The sequence below is a fragment of the Eubalaena glacialis genome, chromosome 17 (genome assembly GCF_028564815.1).
Source record: "Eubalaena glacialis isolate mEubGla1 chromosome 17, mEubGla1.1.hap2.+ XY, whole genome shotgun sequence".
Taxonomy (NCBI): Eukaryota; Metazoa; Chordata; class Mammalia; order Artiodactyla; family Balaenidae; genus Eubalaena; species Eubalaena glacialis.
The window spans coordinates 43,273,758-43,291,822 of record NC_083732.1 but is presented as its reverse complement, the minus strand read 5'-3'; the positions used below and the strand labels follow the sequence as shown (position 1 = coordinate 43,291,822).

At 37.4% G+C, this 18,065-nt stretch overlaps 1 protein-coding gene and 1 pseudogene across 2 annotated transcripts in view; both read right to left on the bottom strand.

The window, feature by feature from the left end:
* The window catches only part of LRRC69 (leucine rich repeat containing 69), a 98,186-nt gene that overhangs the window by 72,113 nt on the left and 8,008 nt on the right, over nt 1-18,065 (bottom strand). Inside the window, exons 2-4 of one of the 2 annotated variants that reach the window (XM_061172104.1) lie at nt 8,852-8,978; nt 4,551-4,623; nt 1,659-1,854 (exon numbers count right to left, since the gene is read on the bottom strand). The exons of the other annotated variant lie outside the window; for it this stretch is intronic. Coding sequence (XP_061028087.1) covers nt 1,659-1,854; nt 4,551-4,623; nt 8,852-8,978 — 396 coding nt within the window. The remainder of the gene's footprint in view (nt 1-1,658; nt 1,855-4,550; nt 4,624-8,851; nt 8,979-18,065) is intronic. 2 annotated transcript variants of the gene reach the window in all.
* On the bottom strand, nt 4,898-6,236 carry LOC133077423 (MOB kinase activator 2-like; annotated as a pseudogene).

Here is an 18,065-nt window from a genome sequence, read left to right as displayed (position 1 = left end):
TATTCTAAAATGGGTATAATAAGAGATACATTATAAAGTTGTTATGAACACTAAGTAATATAATGCTTCATGATGATCCTATTGCTGCTGTTATTGCTTTTCCCTCAAATAAGGCAGACATGTTTTTAATAGGTTTAATCTGTAATTCCAAGACATTTTCTTAGTTGTTTATACTAAGTCGAAATTTTAAGGAATATAATAATAAAATTTTTGAAATATACTTATTTATAGCCTATACCTTGGTATATTTTTACATATCACTTTACAGGGTGCACAGAATTTTTAAAGGGAATATATTCTTTTTAAAAAATTTATTCATTTATTATTTATTTGGCTGCATCGGGTCTCAGTTACAGCGTGGGCTCTTCATTGCAGCACACGGGCTTCTCTCTAGTTGTGGCACACAGTCTCCAGAGCACGTGGGCTCAGTAGTTGCAGCAGGTGGGCTCTCTAGTTGTGACGCGTGGGCTCAGTAGCTGCAGTGCACAGGCTTAGTTGCCCCACGACGTGTGGGATCTTAGTTCCCCGACCAGGGGTCAAACCTGCATCCCCTGCATTGTAAGGGGGATTCTTAACCACTGGACCACCAGGGAAGTCCCAAGGGAATATCTTCTTGAGAGAAAAGTGAAACAGTAGGAATTAATCTGCTTTTTTTATTCCTCAAGTTACTGTATGACATGCATTTCCTCCTACCAAATTAATTCTAATTTGTATAAGTAAGGAAGGTAAACCTGTTGACAGGTTCTTAACAGGAAATGGTACTCTTAAACTGGGAAATTTGAGGAGAGTTTAATAAAGCCACTATTTATAAAAGTTTGACAGGGTTCAGGGAAATCAATGAGGTTCCCTAAACCAAGAAAGGTAGTTCCATAAAACCACAAGGTTCCCAAAAGCTAGCAACAGCAGGGAGTTCTTTAATACCACAGGCCTAAAGAGTCAAGGGAATGTAATAATGTCCATTGAGGATCACCTGACATTTGCTATGACCCTCCAGAAAAGCATGCAGGCAACTCACAGCACCCTATTAGAGAGAACACCAGGGGAAAACTATATGGTACTCAATATCCCCCTGCCCTTCACCTCCTGCTATTGCCCCTCATTGGCCATATCCTAGAGGAAGTCTGAGGACAAAGGAGCTCATTGATGCCCATACGGGTCAGTCTCCCAGGCACAGAGCAGGTTGGAAAAGGATGGAGAGTGGATGTAAAGGAAAAATGGAAGATATCTAGTACTTACTCAAAAACCAAAAAGTACTAATATTTTGTGCTGTATATAGAGTTGCCAGATAAAATACAGGACACTCTCTTAAATTTAAATTTCAGGCAAAAAAAAAATAAGATTTTTAAAAAGTATAAGTATGTCCCATGCAATACTTGGAACATACTTATACTAAAAAAAATTCTTCATTGGTAATCTGAAATTCAGATTTAAGCATTCTGTATTTTTATTTACTAAATCTGGCATCCCTAGCTTTGTGAAAAAATCCAAGTTATAACCTTCCTTTGTCATAGGGATTTGGGAACTGATTATACCTAATCAGAGGGAAAGCAAATGACCTCTTGTACTCAGATGCCCAAATTTATTCTACAACTGCTCCTTATCATGGTGTAATGAGTTCTTCACCAACAAAAGAAAATTTGGTTCCATCTTTTGCTTACCTCTGGCAAAGATTCAATGTTGTTCCTGACCAGAAGAAGCTTCTGGAGCTTCTTCAAGAAATTCATCTCTTTGGGTATGCAGATGAGCTGATTGTAGTTAAGTTGAAGTTCAGAAAGATTCTCAAGGAAACAAAGTTCTCTAGGAATGCTGGCTAGCCGGTTATGATTTATACTCAGATATGTAAGGCTTTTTAATCTAAAAAATAAAGTGTATGAATGAAATTCACAAGAATAAGAAAGTCCATTGTACAGACCTCACTTATCAGAGCCACGTATCAATTCACATTTTTTGTAGCTCACCTGAGATTTTCTTCAGTCAAGTGTTCACAACTACTATGAATCATTTGAGCATAAAAAAAACTGTGCTGTAATTTAACTTTTAAAGATATTTTATAATCAGATGGCTTATGTTAAAAGTTAAAATTTTATCTAATCAAAACTTAGATTTAAGGAAAAGAAAATTCTATCTTCATTCTTTGTACATATACACTAGCTATACTGAAGAGGAAGCCAGAGGACAAAGGAGGACATATACACACACATGGATATAGATAGGTATAGATTTAGATATAGATTATACATCCTGTACCTCTTAGTTGCTGCGGAAGATGCAAAGACAGATTGGCCACAAATTCTGCCCTTATGTATATCATTGTCTAGAAGGAGATATTAGATAGACTCATAAATTGAGGATAGAAAATGCCAACAAACAAGGAGAAAAGGGTTAAGATTTGAGCCTGTAATTGCAGCTATAGTACCTGAGGCCCCTCACAAGCATTTTGGAAGAACCAACATTTTGAACTTGGCCTTGAATAATAGAACCTGTAAAATTAGGGCAACAGGAAGGCATAGCAAACTGAGAAAATATTAGTATTTTGAATAAAGAAGCAGGAACAAATTAGCACTACTGAGCACCAACTATGTACTTGTGCATTAAATTTAATCTACAGCACAACCCTAAGGCTGGAGTTATTACCCTTAATCCAGAAATGAGGAAAATAAAGGACCAGAGGCAGTGAATAACTTGCCCAACTTAAACATCAGAAAACCATGTCAAGATTCAAATGCAGATGTGTCTTCTTGCAAAGCTAAGAATGAAGATTTATAATGCTCTCAAGCTGTTGAAGTTAAATTAGTAACATAATGAGGTGACATTTCTAGACAGTTTAAAATGGGGGACTGTTGCTTATGACAATAGTCAGTGCTAGTGAAAGAGATTTGGGGGAAGATTCTATGAACTCGATCGTGGAAGCCATGTGAATACATGAGACTGACAGAAAGAATAACAACAACAAAAGATCAGAAGGAGATAGAGAGGAAGCAGATGGAAAGATTCTTGAGAAATATGAACATCTGACAAACAAACAAACAAACAAAAACCAAAGGCACCCAGAGAAGGCATGAGCAGAAAAATAGATGAACCTGGTTAACAAGGAATTTCTAAAGGTATGAGAGAAGAGTATTTCAAAATTAAAAAGATAGTCAAAATGTTAAAATGTTAAAGAGAGGTACTGCAAAAAAAAACAAACGAACCTACTAGAACTAAAAGCAGGGTCACAGACTACAAAGTCACTATTAAAAAATCTATTTTATGTCTATATTGTAGCCACAAACAACTGAAAATAAAAGTTTTCAAAATTCCATTTACAGTAACATCAAAAAAAAACACTTAAAATAGTTAAGAATACATTTAACGAAAGACAATATTGTACTTTGTTCTCCAAACAGAGCTAAGCTTACTAAATTGTGAAATCATAACGTTATAGCTGCAAGAATTTCAAAGTTCATCTCCTCACAATTCTTCCTTTAGAGATGAGAAAACCAAGGTCCAAGACAGTTAAATTACTTGGCCAAGGTCATAAGGCTAGTTGCACAAAGTTATGACCTGAACCTAGTTCACCAGATCTTCCAAGGTGTCCTTTTTTCATTACATGACCAACACATAAATCAGTTGATAAGCTGAATGAGTGAAAAAGCAAGCAGACAACTATTGGCATTTTCATTACCATGAGTATTCCTCTTCTTCATAAATTAGATAGCTTCAAATTTTTTTCTAGTTGCTCTGATTTAAAACATTACTTTTTCTGTAAAAATCTATCTGGGGAAAAATACATTAGCTAGAGGTATAGACAAGTAAATTGGAATAGACTTTAGGTGTTGCAGAAAGCCCTTTGTTGAGAACTATTCATAGTTTTGTATCCTTTAAAAATCTGGATGTTCTTATGTTGTAATACGTCTGTTTCTGTTTGACAGGCAATAAAGAGAGTCTCCAAAGTAAACCTGAGTAGGGTTCTGTCTCCATCTGTCAGAAGAAAAGCCCAAGAGGGTGTTTTGCCTGCAGAAGGACAAGGCCTTCAGCTGGCTCCAGAAAGTCACTGTAACAGCAGCCCATCTATGCAAATGTGCAGGATAAGGAAAAATAGCATTTTGTTTTTGTTTTTGTTAATGATAATAAAATGTGTTTTTTTTTATGAAAACGACATATTGGTTTTAAAGTCATTGCTTTCATATTACCTTTTCCATCAAGCTGAAAATGTTTTACAGTAAAGTTTAATGTCCCCAATTCTGTAGCAGAGCAAGCTCCAAGAACCCCCCAGTTAGGAAATCAATAACACAATCAACTTTAGAACTTTGTTTCAAACCCTCACTTTTATACGTAGACTACCAAGTCATGCTGTTTCTCATTTCTCTGAAGTGTTTAAAGAATCATCTGCTTAAAATCAGTGTCTTGCCTCAGTCCTTCAGGTGCCTCTTTGCTATGTATAAATCCCACAAGGACTTGAGGCTAGGCATACCGTGTTCAAATGACCAGGATGGGGAGAAATGGCAGTTGGGGGCATGGGGCGTGGGGGGGTGGTAGTGGTAACCAGCTCTCACTAGAAACAAAATTACCTGCTGATTTCTTGAGGAATCCATGTAAGCTGATTGTTGTTCAGATTAAGCAGGATCAAATTTTGTAAGCCATCTGTTAGAAAATAATTTTAGTCACTTTAGATATCTGTTAGAAAATAATTTTTAGTCACTTTTCTGTACACCTTTGTTTTCCTTCTGGTTTCTTGCCTTGGCCAAGGCTCTTTGGGTTGCTGGTAACTGATACGCTCTCAGATTAACTTAATCAAAAAGGCAGAATTTACCCCCGTTAGAAAGCTAAGTCTTGGCACCTGAGGATAGAGGGTACGGCCAAACTCACCACAAACTGGAACTGGAAACTATTATAAAAGGCACCAGAACCCAGGGTTTTAGTTTTGTTTTTGAAACTCAGAACCGTAGTCCCATAAATGTTTGCGAAATGCATGAATGACGTCCAAAGGGTCTTCCTGACAAGCCGAACTCATCCACCAACCAGGAAAACCGCACGGGAAACCAGCCCAATGCACCACGGCCCACAACTCCCTGGCGAAGAGGGTGAAGTTGACGTAGAGTGTGTTCAACTCTATTCCAGAGCCGGAGTCTCCTTGAAGTTGAAGGAGTAGATGGGCGCTGGTGCGTGAAACAGCTACTTGCTGATCTTCTTCACCGGAGACTGGAAGGAGCTGGGGAATTCTCTGCTGTATTTCGTGGGGAACAGGTCCTCTTGGGTCACCAGCTTCTGCAGGGAGCTCAAGACAAAGTCGACGTACTAGGGGACTATGCACTTGCCGTTCTTCCTGCTCTTTGTGCCGGTAGCACTGTGTGTGGCCCATGACCGTCGTCTGGCACCCCTCTCCTATGCAGAATGCTGGGCTTCCCCATCCTGCACGAGGACGTCGTGGAGACCGTCGCGGTGTTGCTCGCCAGCCCCTGGTTGAGGTCGATCTCTCAGGCAACACCACCAGCACCTTGAACTCGAAGTCGGTGATTCCGGACTTGGTGTACTCTGCTTTCAGGTACCTCTTCTTCTCCCCGACAGGCTTCTCATAGTTGGGCTTGGCTTTCAGACGTCCCTATGAGCCAGTCCATGGCTGCGTGGGCCCGCCGCACCCTATGTCCAACATGCTGGACCTTGTGGCTGCAGCGGGAAGTCATATTAATATAAACATATGTATATAAATACGCATAAGATATACATAAAATATAATTTTAGGTATATATGTACACACACACACACACACACACACACACACAGTAGTCCTTTGAACAACATGGGGGCATTAGGGGCGCCAATCCTCCACACAGTGGAAAATCCACGTATAACTTATAATTGGTCCTCCCATCTGCTCTTCCTCTGCATCCCGGGATTTAAACAACCCAGGGATCTGCAGTACTGCAGTATTTACTGTTGAAAAAAAATCCTGGTATAAGTGGACCTGCGGTTCAAACCTGTGTTGTTCAAGGGTCAACTGTATGTGTTGGCTGTGTATATACATAGTCCTTTGGCTGCTCTTGGTAGTCACAGAAATGCTCATGCTTGAGTCTCCTGGGTTTCTGATGCTTCTGAATCACTGAGCCAGGTTGTGATGTCCAAGGAGACCCATACCAGCTCCAGGCTAATAGTCTGTCTGCCCCCAGGAGCTTCTCAAAGTCTGGGAGATAATACTCTCTGGGAATCTCTGCAGAACATAGAGTTTCATTTCTCATTATAGATTCTCTCAGCTTCATATTCATTCTCTTTCTCTCTCTCATTTCCCCTCTCCTTCACTCCTCATTCTTTCTCTTTTGAACATATTTTCTCTACTTTTCCATGTATCCATATAGCTGTCCCACAACTCCTGCATTTGAATGATCATGGAGTAGACAGAATTCTCAAATTGAAATGGCTACAGCAGGGGTCCCCAGTGCTTGGGCCATGGACTGCTACCGGTCCATGGCCTGTTAGGAACGGGGCCACACAGCAGGAGGTGAGCAGCGGGCGAGCAAGTGAGCGAAGCTTCAACTGTATTTACAGCTGCTCCCCATTGCTCACATTACCGCCTGAGCTCTGCCTCCTGTCAGATCAGCAGCAGCATTAGATTCTCATAGGAGCGCGAACCCTACTGTGAACTGCGCATGCAAGGGATCTAGGTTGCACACTTCTTATGAGAATCTAATGCCTGATGATCTGAGGTGGAGCTGAGGCAGCGATGCTAGTGCTGGGGAGTGGCTACAAATACAGATTATCATTAGCAGAGAGATTTGACTGCACAGAGATGATAATAAATCAACTGCTTGCAGACTCATATCAAAACCCTATCAGTGAGTGGCAAGTAAAAACAAGCTCAGGGCTCTCACTGATTCTGCATTAAGGTGAGTTGTATAATTATTTCATTATATATTACAATGTAATAATAATAGAAATAAAGTGGACAATTAATGTAATGTGCTTGAATCATCCCAAAACCTTCCCCCCTCCCAGTCTGTGGAAAAATTGTCCTCATGAAACCGGTCCCTGCTGCCAAAAAGTTTGGGGACCACTGGCCTACAGGAACCAAGAAGATAACTCAAAACACAGCAGGGGGCCTAGCAGGAGTTCACCTGTCAGGCATGCGCTGAACTGGTAAGCACATGCGTTTTCCAACACGGCAGCTGCATTTCAGCCAGCTCCCAGAAATTGCTGTCACATGGGAATGTGAGTCCAGTGTTGCCTAATCTTTCTTTTTTAAAACAGACAGACAGAAAAGAACCAGAGATTCAGACTTTTATATGAACTCTCTTAATTTGGAAATCTGGGGACCCTAATTCAAATATTTAGAGAGGCAGACAAAACAGAACTAACCTATTTGTGAACCAGATTCATCCCACGGGTCACCAGTTTGAAATCTCTCTCTTAGTTCATGTGATTAGCTCAGACCAGTAAAACTGTTTTAGACTCTACCATAATCCCCAAGAAAGAGAATGTGACTGACCCAGCTTGGGACACATGTCTCACCCTGGTCCAGTCTACTTTGGTGGGGTGGAGGGGGTGGGTACAGTGCCATGTAATACATGCTGGATGGTGCTCAAATCCCTGACACCAAACTGCTTCTGCCCTTGGATAATCAAGACCTGGCATAGAACATAATTTATGTCACTCACATGGGATTTTCAAAGTTCAACAGCCCCAAATCAAGAAACAGAGAAACTACAGACATGCAGGGGCACTGTACACAGATTACATTATTTTTTAAACCTCAAATTTAAGAGCAACATGAGAAAAAATTTCTTTACAGAAGCCTAAAGTAGCATGAATTAGGTTGCTTAATATCATTTATAATACATCAGGTTTTACCTGTTTGTCCCCTCAGTATAGTTCATAAATATTATTGTGTACTTTTTTGCATGCCCTTAATTTTTTCTTATGTGTAAATTGTTTTCTTCCTAAGTAACTTGTGACTGAACCCTGAATCTACAGCTTTGTATGTATAATGTGCATACCATTAATAAGAGTTTATTACAGTTATTATTCTGTGGAAAAATATTTCTGCAAGATACATGAGCTAATATTTTAAAGTACTTTAAAAAGATAGTACCAGAATCTACTTGTGCTCTTTGCTATATGCCTCTAACTGAGGGCCCATGAAATAATACCCTTAATAAATGCTGCTCAATGATAACAATGATGATATATAGCACCCATGCCTCAAAAGTTCACAGAACTTTATAAATTCTATTATATAGTTCTAATTTTACTATCGGGGACACAAAGTAGTAAAATGCCTTACATGAGTTAATGAACCTATAAAAATTATCTGGATCTCTGTCATGTGTTCTGTCCTTAAGCATACTCTACCTATATTAAATAGGAAAAATGTCATATTAAATGGAGAAATTATTAGCTTAAGGGAAACACAAAGAAAAAAAGGCCATTTATTGAATCTCCTATCTTTTCTTTAAAATTCTCCCCAAGTTGATTTAAGCTTAACATCTTGAGCAAAGATTGTGACTTAGCGTTTTAGACAGTGTAAAAGGTGTAAAGAACAAGGAGAGCTGTGTAGAGCTTTTCTTGATTTGATTTTCAACTAGTTTTCTCTCTGGCCCAGAGAAAGGGTGCCCAGATTTGAGAGTCTAAATGTACACTGATTCTGAAAAGGGGAAAATTTACTAACACTAATGCTTATTTATTTTCTTAGATCTATATGTAAAGAAATATATAATATGGTAGTCGGAAAAAAAGTTGTTCCCCAAATTCCCTAATTTCAAGTGTAAATATCTCCAACCAAAAAGATTAAAACGTAAAATTCCTTTTTCACTTTAGTTTCAAATTGTTCAATATAAGGAAATTAAGTTTGACACTATAATTATGCTCTTCTTTGACTAACCACATACTCCAGATGCAAATCTATGAATCTTATTTCCAAATAAATGGAGCTTCTTCAAGGATGTAAGGTATTTCATCTCTTCTGGAACTTCTTCTAAAAGGTTGTTTCCCAGATTTAGTGCTGTCAACTGCAAACATATAGAGATTTAATGAACTCATACATTATGCACCTTACATGAGAAAAAAGAAATAATTAAGCCCCTTTGCTGAGATACATATAACCTAAAAAAATCAACATAATCTTAATTATTTCACATGTACCTAAAATTATCTATATAAATAAAGGTCATTTGAATTCATGTTCAAACACTTTATGTTAATTTAAGCACAATTTAATTCTCAATTACAGTACTTAACTTCATTAAAATTGTATTACAAACCATTTCACAGGTATTTAAAAACACAATTAATGATCCATTCATAAGTTACTTGAGCAACTCAGGAGTATCCTAACATTAAAAACTCAGCAAAGGGGCTAATTTCCTGAAATCAGAAATTAGCTGAAGATCTGAGGTCCTTCTGTCATACTAATCCCAAATGAGCTTTTTCACTTAGGCCAATAAGACTTCTATAATACATGGATGCAGGTGGGTGGGAGGGTGGCCTTTAACATCACTCTGTGATCACAAAGTTCATAAGAGAAACTATTGACATGATATGGTAGGGTAGGGAAGATCTGCCCTATGTACCTACTAATGTCAGATTGGTCAGACATAGGAAGGACCATACATAAAAGGAGTTAGAAAGATCCTCTAGATCCTCTAATCCAGGGGTCCACAACACACCCCTATTTTAAGGAGGAAGATTCGAGTCAAATCCCAAAGGAAGGTTAAGTAAAATAAAAGCATACAAGTAACCACTGGACTTAGCAACATGAAAGTTGTTGGTGACCTTGATAACAGGGGTGAAGTGCTGAGGAGGAAACTGAAGTATGCTGTGGAGAAAATGTGAGAAAGTGAAGACAATGACTAAAATACAATTCTTTAAAAAACTTTTGTTATGAAGGGACACTAGAAAATTAGGAGGGAGCTGGAGGGTTTGTTTGTATTTTGTTTAAAATAAAATATAGTACAGTTTATTTATATGCTGATGAAAATAATCTTGTAGATAGTGAGAAACTAATGATATAAGGACAGGGATAATTGCAGAATCAAAATCCTTTACTAGACGAGCAAGGATAGGATCCAAAATACAAATGGGTGATAGCCTTGGATAAGAGCAGGGACTTTTCATTTGGGAAGTAAGAACGAAGGTAGAGAAGTGCAGATCAGGGCAGTGGATAGATTTGACGACTGAAAGATGAGGGAGTTCCTGACTGACAGTGTCTGTTTTCTTAATGAAATGTGAAACAAAGCCATCTACTTGGAGGAGGAGATGTAAGAGCTTTGAGGGAAGGTAATTTTGAAGAGCAATCTAGAGAAATGTAGTAGGGTGGCCAACAGCCACATCTGGTTTTCTGATTCAATTTAGCTCCCAAGATGATGATATAAAATGGGTAACTCAAGAAGGCATTTTCTCTGGGTGACACATTAACTACATGCCCCTTTGGCTTGAAAATGCTGCCATGTAAATTTTGAGCTCCACAACCAAGAATATGACACGTAGAAAATAAAGAGGGTTCAACCGAAAACCTTAACGTTTAAAGGATTTCAAAGTTAAAACTAAGATGAAGTGAATGGAACTGGGATTATTCTTGATAGAACAGAATAAATAAAAGAAAATTCATTGATGGCCTTTAAATTCATAGAGGTATCTTAAAGACCAGATGATTACACTCTGTCATCATGGCAAATATGTTAGAGCTTCACCCTAAATTACATAAAAATACAGAAAGGTCCAGAGACACTGTAGCAAGGACTGAGTTACCTTTCAGAAATACCTCAAGACCCAACCTAAATGTTTCATTAATACAATCATATTTATGTCTGTTGTGTGCTTGGTACTATTCTGAATGCTAGAGTGAAAAAGACACACAAGATCCCTCTCTCTTAGTGTTTATTTGTTGGGAAGTGAGAGAGACAACAAAATAAGTAACAAATAATAGCTCTTAGTGTTAAGTGCTATATTTAAAGGAAAGTAAACAGGATAGTTGGATAAAAAGTGACTCAGCGTCAGATTGAGTCATTAGGGAAGACCTCTCTGAGGAGGTGACATTTGAGCTGAGCTATTTAGGATGCCTTGACAAGGCTGTTCCAAATGGTGTTTTACTCACAAAGGGTTTCATAAATAGAAGGCATCCAGAAAGAGCACAGCTGTGTGTGGTTAGTAACTCTCCTTGGTTATGGGTAGTTCCTGAGGGAAGTTTTAGTCATATGAGAGACAACCACCTGATAAGCTTAAAACTTACAAGACTTCAGTAATTATCTATAGTGAAGTTCTGTTGGTATTCTCAGAGTGTAACTCTTCTGTCCTTTGGAAACTAGCACATTGCCATAGATTGAAAGACACCATTGCTACTAAATGGTTTCTCATGGACCCATGACCCAGGGAATTATAGCATCTTACAATCAGAAAGAACTTTCATAAGTCACCCAGTGCAACATACAAAATGCAAGTGAGCAACTATATACCTTCTTCATGAGCACACTTAGTAATGGGTGGCTCTTTTATCTTGTTAGGCAGTTTTATTTATGACTGTGTGTGTGTGTGTGTGTGTGTGTGTGTGTTTCTTTAGGCACTCTGTAACTTCTATCCAATTCTTCCCATAGGAATCATAAAAGATAGTTTTATTCCCCTGCCTCTCTCCCACATAACAGTCTTTAAAATATTTGAACATTGCTGTCATATTCCCCCTGAATTTGTTCCATTCTTCCTTAACCATTTCCCTCAGGACATAATTTCCAGACCCTTTACCATCCTGGTTACACTCTAATTTTTCTAAGTACTCCTCTCTAGAAACATGGTACCTAGAGTGAGACAGGAAATGTGATCTCATAGCATAGAACTGTTGGGACCATGGAATCTGCCTCAGGCAGATGACTACACTTCTGTTGCAGCCTAACATGGCTGCAACATGCACTCTTTCAGAAATGGGGCACATTGTTGGTGCATAATTAATTTTGTCTGTGGCCAAGAAAAACCTACTGTCAAGGAGATAACTCACATCCTGAACTTGTGCAATTGAATGCTTTTCTTAACTTAAATTTAGGAATTTACAGTTATCCCTGTAAAAATTTCATCTTGTTGGTGTTGGCTCAAAAGACATAAGTGGATGTGATGATGTCACTCTAAATTCAGACTCTAAACTGGACAATGTCAGTGGACAAATGAGATCTGTTTTTCCCCTTCCCACTTTGGCTAATGCACTCATCTTTCTCATAATAATATGGTAGCCAAACTTTGGAATCACCTAGAACTTCTCTCTTGCCACCTAAATTCAATCAGTAACCAAGTCCTATTCTCAAAATGCCTCTTAGATGCATCCTTTTCAACTCTCATTGCAATTACCCTAACACTAGTCCTCATTACTGCCTGCCTGTAGCATTACCTAACTTAAGAATGTAAAGAATGGGCTATCTTATCATTTAAACTCCTTTTACCTGTCCTATTGGATTACATATAAAGAGTTGCCCAAATAATCAGTCCATGAGGAATTTCCCTACTTAGTATGTCCTAAATGTTTCTTGGCTCCCTGTAGCCTCTTCCACATCTTTGTATGATTGTCCCAAATAGTGTCTGTGTATCCCAACTCGTCCTAAATTTGATTTGATTTATTTAATTGCATTGGCCTACTCATACCTCTAAGTTATAACCTGTCTGTAGCCTGCCTTGAAATGGACATGTGTGTTTCCTCTTACATCTTGGATATGAGGTAAGCATGTCAGTGTCCATTGATGCCTTTGGGTTATAGACTCTAGATTTAATGGGTAGCAATCTTTGGATAAAGAGAGAAGAGGATAAGAAGTTTGAAAAGAAAAAGTACTGATTAACTTATTAATACTAATGACTAACATTTAAATAGAATTTAATATGTGCCAAATACTGTGCCATGCAACCTTGTACATTGCCTCAGGTGGACTTCAAGGTACCCCCAATTTACAGAAAAGAGATCTGAGGTATAGGCTGTGATTTATGGTGAAATAACATAGCTTCACTCAATGGCCTATACTCCTAATTTCTACATTACACTATTTACTTTAAACTATTTTTAAAAAGAATTTATTGTTGCTTAGAATGATCATATATATGCACGTAATATATACATTCATTCATACACACATACACCCATTACACACACACAATAGAATTGTATGCAATATATGGATTTCTCATTTTAAATATTCTTGTTCTGTGAGTTACACCATTTAGTCAGTATTTTGCAGTAGGCAAAAGCACAGGCTTTGGAGACCATCTGCTATGCAATGTACTCACTATGGGATCTCAAGAAAGTCACTCAAATTCCTGTCTCCCTTTCTTTTTTTTTAAATGGAGATACTAGCATCAACTTCTCAGGGCTGCCTTAAGGATTAGAGACAATATAATGAAGTACCTGGCAAATAGTGGATATTATGAAATGCTAACTATAAACTTTTAGACTCCGGAGAAGACCATGGAACAAGATGTTAGACATACATGATGCTAGGAATGCTTCATATAGTATATATGTTGACACTTCGACTCAGTTTTCAATTTTTAAACCTGTTTTCTTAATGATTTCTAACTCCTTTTTCCAAAGATTTCTAAATTCACAGCCACTTTTGAATGACATTTTCAGGAAAGAGAAAATTATCTCTGTTATTCTGTTGGCCACAGGAATAATGACTTTCTGTTAATCAGTTAATTTTGCTGGAAATTTTTTTTTATTATTTCTACAGTGACAATGTGCTCAGGATTCTCTTTCCATTAAACTATCACTATACCTTGGTTCTCCAATTATTATAATGGATTTCTGTGTTTAATACTCCCCCTTGGCATATTTCACCTTCTCCAGGAAGCCATCCTCCTTTTGTAGTTGCATAACACTGTGTACTTTCTATGGCCAATTATTATCTTCTGCTTTGTATTATAGTGACTCATGTATATATCTTACCTTTACTATAAAGTTGGAAATTTTCCAATGATAGGGTCTCTGTAATTCATCCAGCACTCAAAAAATAGTGTCTGGAATACAATAGCTGTTCAATAAATATTAGTTGAATGCTGTCTGCTTAGATCATTTCTTTAATAAGCTGATGGTTCAAACTGTGAAGATACTCATTATGGCTCCACATTTGTCTTTCTTCAAAATCAAGTATCTATTGAGCTCAGTCAGTGCCAATCTACCCAGCTGGATTCACTTCCTTCTAATGGGCTGCATGCCTTCTTTATTCTAACCATCTGCTCGTTCTCAATAACCCTATAATCAATACAATGTGATGCCTATCATATGTATGCCTAGAACTTGGGCCAGGCAACCTCTCCTAACATTTAATTATGCTGTGCTTGTAGCTATTAATTATCACTAGAAAACTCTATGCTATTTATTATGTCTTTCAATTACTTATTTGATTTTTAAAATGATATCCATGACTAACTTGGACAAAAAAAATTTTTTTTTCATGTAAAAATATACCAGCTCAAATGTCCATTTTTATTGGGAAGTCTTTCTAAACTAAATTATGGCTTGGTGATACCATTTTGGAACAAATTATTAAATCATTCACCTGTAACATGTACAAATATGTTTGAGCTGGTATTTGAAATATTAATCCTTAAATTCCTTAAAGGACAGTGAATATTTCCATTCACTGTACCTAAATAGTACATAACATAGTGTCACATTCTGTAAACTAGTTAATAAAAATAATTGAATCAAATTAATAAAAGAAAAATAAGACTTTTACATTTTTAAATTAGTTATGTATATGGCCAAGGTATGTGGGACAGGGCAGAATTAGGGCTCATTCTGCTAATTCTTTTTTTTTTTAATGGACAATTTTTAAAAATTTTTTATTGGAGTATAGTTGATTTACAATGTTGTGTTAGTTTCATGTGTACAGCAAAGTGAATGTTATACATATACATACATCCACTCTTTTAGATTCTTTTCCCATATAGGCCATTACAGAGTATTGAGTAGAGTTCCCTGTGCTATACAGCAGGTCCTTATTAGTTATCTATTTTATATATACTAGCGTGTATATGTCAATCCTAATCTCCCAACTTATCTCTCCCCCCCTCACCCCCTGGTAACCATAGTTTGTTTTCTACATGCTTATTCTTATAAATGCCGTTTTTTTAGGAATCTAGCACTGCAGTGCAGTACAGTTGCCAAATGCATCTTCTGAGTCCAGCTGGTCCTGAAAGAATTTATTTGAATAACTTGGCTAATTTCAAAACTATTATTTAATTTTTCAGTAACTTCTTAATTCTTAATATTGGGTTGGCCAAAAAGTTCCTTCGGTTTTTAAGTAAAAATAAAAGACATTTGTCATTTTCACCGAGCACTTTACTGAACAACGTATTCATAGTTTTATTCCACTACCTTCTTCCATTTTTCAGGCAACTTCATAATTCCGTCTTAACAAAACTTTTTATCTTTTTGAGCAAAGAACTGTTCCAGGTACATTTTACAGTCTTCCAGGGAATTGAAATTTTTTCCGTAAGAGGAATTTTGTAAAGACTGAAATAAATGGAAATCCGCAGGTGCAATAACTGGTGAATACAGCGGATGAATCAGAACTTCCCAGCCAAGCTGTAACAGTTTTTGCCTGGTCATCAAAGACACATGCAGTCTTGCGTTTCCTGATGGACGATTATGCGTTTTCTGTTTACTAATTCCAGATGCTTTTCGTCAAGTGCTGCTTTCAGTTGGTCTAATTGGGAGCACTTCTTGGAATTACTTGTTTGGTTTTCCGGAAGGAGCTCATAATAGAGGACTCCCTTCCAATTCCACCATATACACAACATCACCTTCTTTGGATGAAGACCAGCCTTTGGTGTGGTTGATGGTGGTTCATCTCACTTGCCCCACAATCTCTTCCGTTCCACATTATTGTATAGTATCCACTTTTCATCACCCATCACAATTTGTTTTAAAAACGGAATATTTTCATTATGTTTAAGTAGAAAATCGCATGCAAAAATACGGTCAAGAAGGTTTTTTTTGCTTATGTGTAAACCAAACATCAAGCAATTAACATAACCAAGCTGGTGCAAATGATTTTCAACGCTTGATTTGGATATTTTGAGTATGTCGGCTATCTCCCATGTGGTTTAACATTGATTGTTCTCAATTAATGTCTTGATTTGATCACTATCAACTTCAACTGGTCTACCTGACTGTGGAGCGTCATCCAGCAAGAAATCTCCAGCACGAAACTTCGCAAACCACTTTTGACACGTTCGATCAGTCACAGCACCTTCACCATACACTGCACATATCTTTTTTTGTGTTTCAGTTACATTTTTACCTTTCTTGAAATAATAAAGCATAGTATGCTGAAAGTGTTGCTTTTTTCTTCCATCTTCAATATTTAAATAGCTATACAAAAATTCACCAATTTTTAAAATTTAATTTTTTATACAGTAGTTTCTTATTACTTATCTATTTTATACATATTAGTGTATATATGTCAATCCCAATCTCCCAATTCATCCCACCACCACCACCACCACCACCACCCCACCCCCCGCTTTCCCCCTTTGGTGTCCATACATTTATTCTCTACATCTGTGTCTCTATTTCTGCCTTGCAAACCAGTTCATCTGTACCATTTTTCTAGATTCCACATATATGCGTTAATATACGATATTTGTTTTTCTCTTTCTGACTTACTTCACTCTGTATGACAGTCTCTAGGTCCATCCACATCTCCACAAATGCCCCAATTTCGTTCCTTTTTATGGCTGAGTAATATTCTATTGTATATATGTACCACAACTTCTTTATCCATTCGTCTGTCGATGGGCATTTAGGTTGCTTCCATGACCTGGCTATTGTAAATAGTGCTGCAATGAACATTTGGGTGCATGTGTCTTTTTGAATTATGGTTTTCTCTGGGTATATGCCCAGTAGTGGGATTGCTGGGTCATATGGTAATTCTATTTTTAGTTTTTTAAGGAACCTCCCTACTGTTCTCCATAGTGGCTGTATCAATTTACATTCCCACCAACAGTGCTGGAGGGTACCCTTTTCTCCACACCCTCTCCAGCATTTGTTGTTTGTAGATTTTCTTTTTTTTTTTTTTTTTTTTTTTTTTTTTTAAACATCTTTATTGAAGTATAATTGCTTTACAATGGTGTGCTAGCTTCTGCTTTACAACAAAGTGAATCAGTTACACATATACATATGTTGCCATAGTTTGTAGATTTTCTGATGATGCCCATTCTAACTGGTATTAGGTGATACCCCATTGTAGTTTTGATTTGCATTTCTCTAATAGTTAGTGATGTTGAGCAGCTTTTCATGTGCCTCTTGGCCATCTGTATGTCTTCTTTGGAGAAATGTCTATTTAGGTCTTCTGCCCATTATTTGATTGGGTTATTTGTTTTTTTTTTAATATTGAGCAGCATGAGCTGTTTATATATTTTGGAGATTAATCCTTTGTCCATTGATTCGTTTGCAAATATTTTCTCCCATTCTGCGGGTAAAAATTCACCACTTTTGATAAGTTTTTTTTTTTTTTTTTAAATGCACGCTATTACAGCTGCCACAATACAGTCTAACAAAGTTGTTTTGAATGAAGTTAAAGATAACTAAGTGCTACTAGAGTCATCTTACAAAAAAAAAAATGAACGAGCTGTTTGGCCAACCCAATACATCAAGTCAGATTTCTCAAAACAATCATACTTTCACTGGAAATAGTTTCAAGGTCCATCTAATCTCTAGAGAATCCCTGTGACCTCTAAGACCTGTTCCCTTAGAGCCCAAAATTAATCCCAGTGTCATGAAATTGGCACTTCCTACTCAGCAATATTAGAAGGAATCTCTGGCATTCACAGCAAAAGCATTAACAAGGCATTACCTTTTAGCATCCTGTCAGAAGCTTCTAAAGGAAAGACTAAAGAAGCAAGGATAAGAGTTCCAAATCTTGGAAAAGGGGAATTGCAACACAAAACTCATTCAAGTAAAATGTAAAACTTTCAAGTGTTTGGACGAACTAAGCATTTGGATGTTTGAATCGGGGTAGAGGCTAAAATTTTCTGAGTAACCAACATGGTTAAGACACTATATATGAGATAAGTCAAGGGAGGCACAGAGAGATTATGTGCTCAGTTGGCAAGTGAGAGAAGAG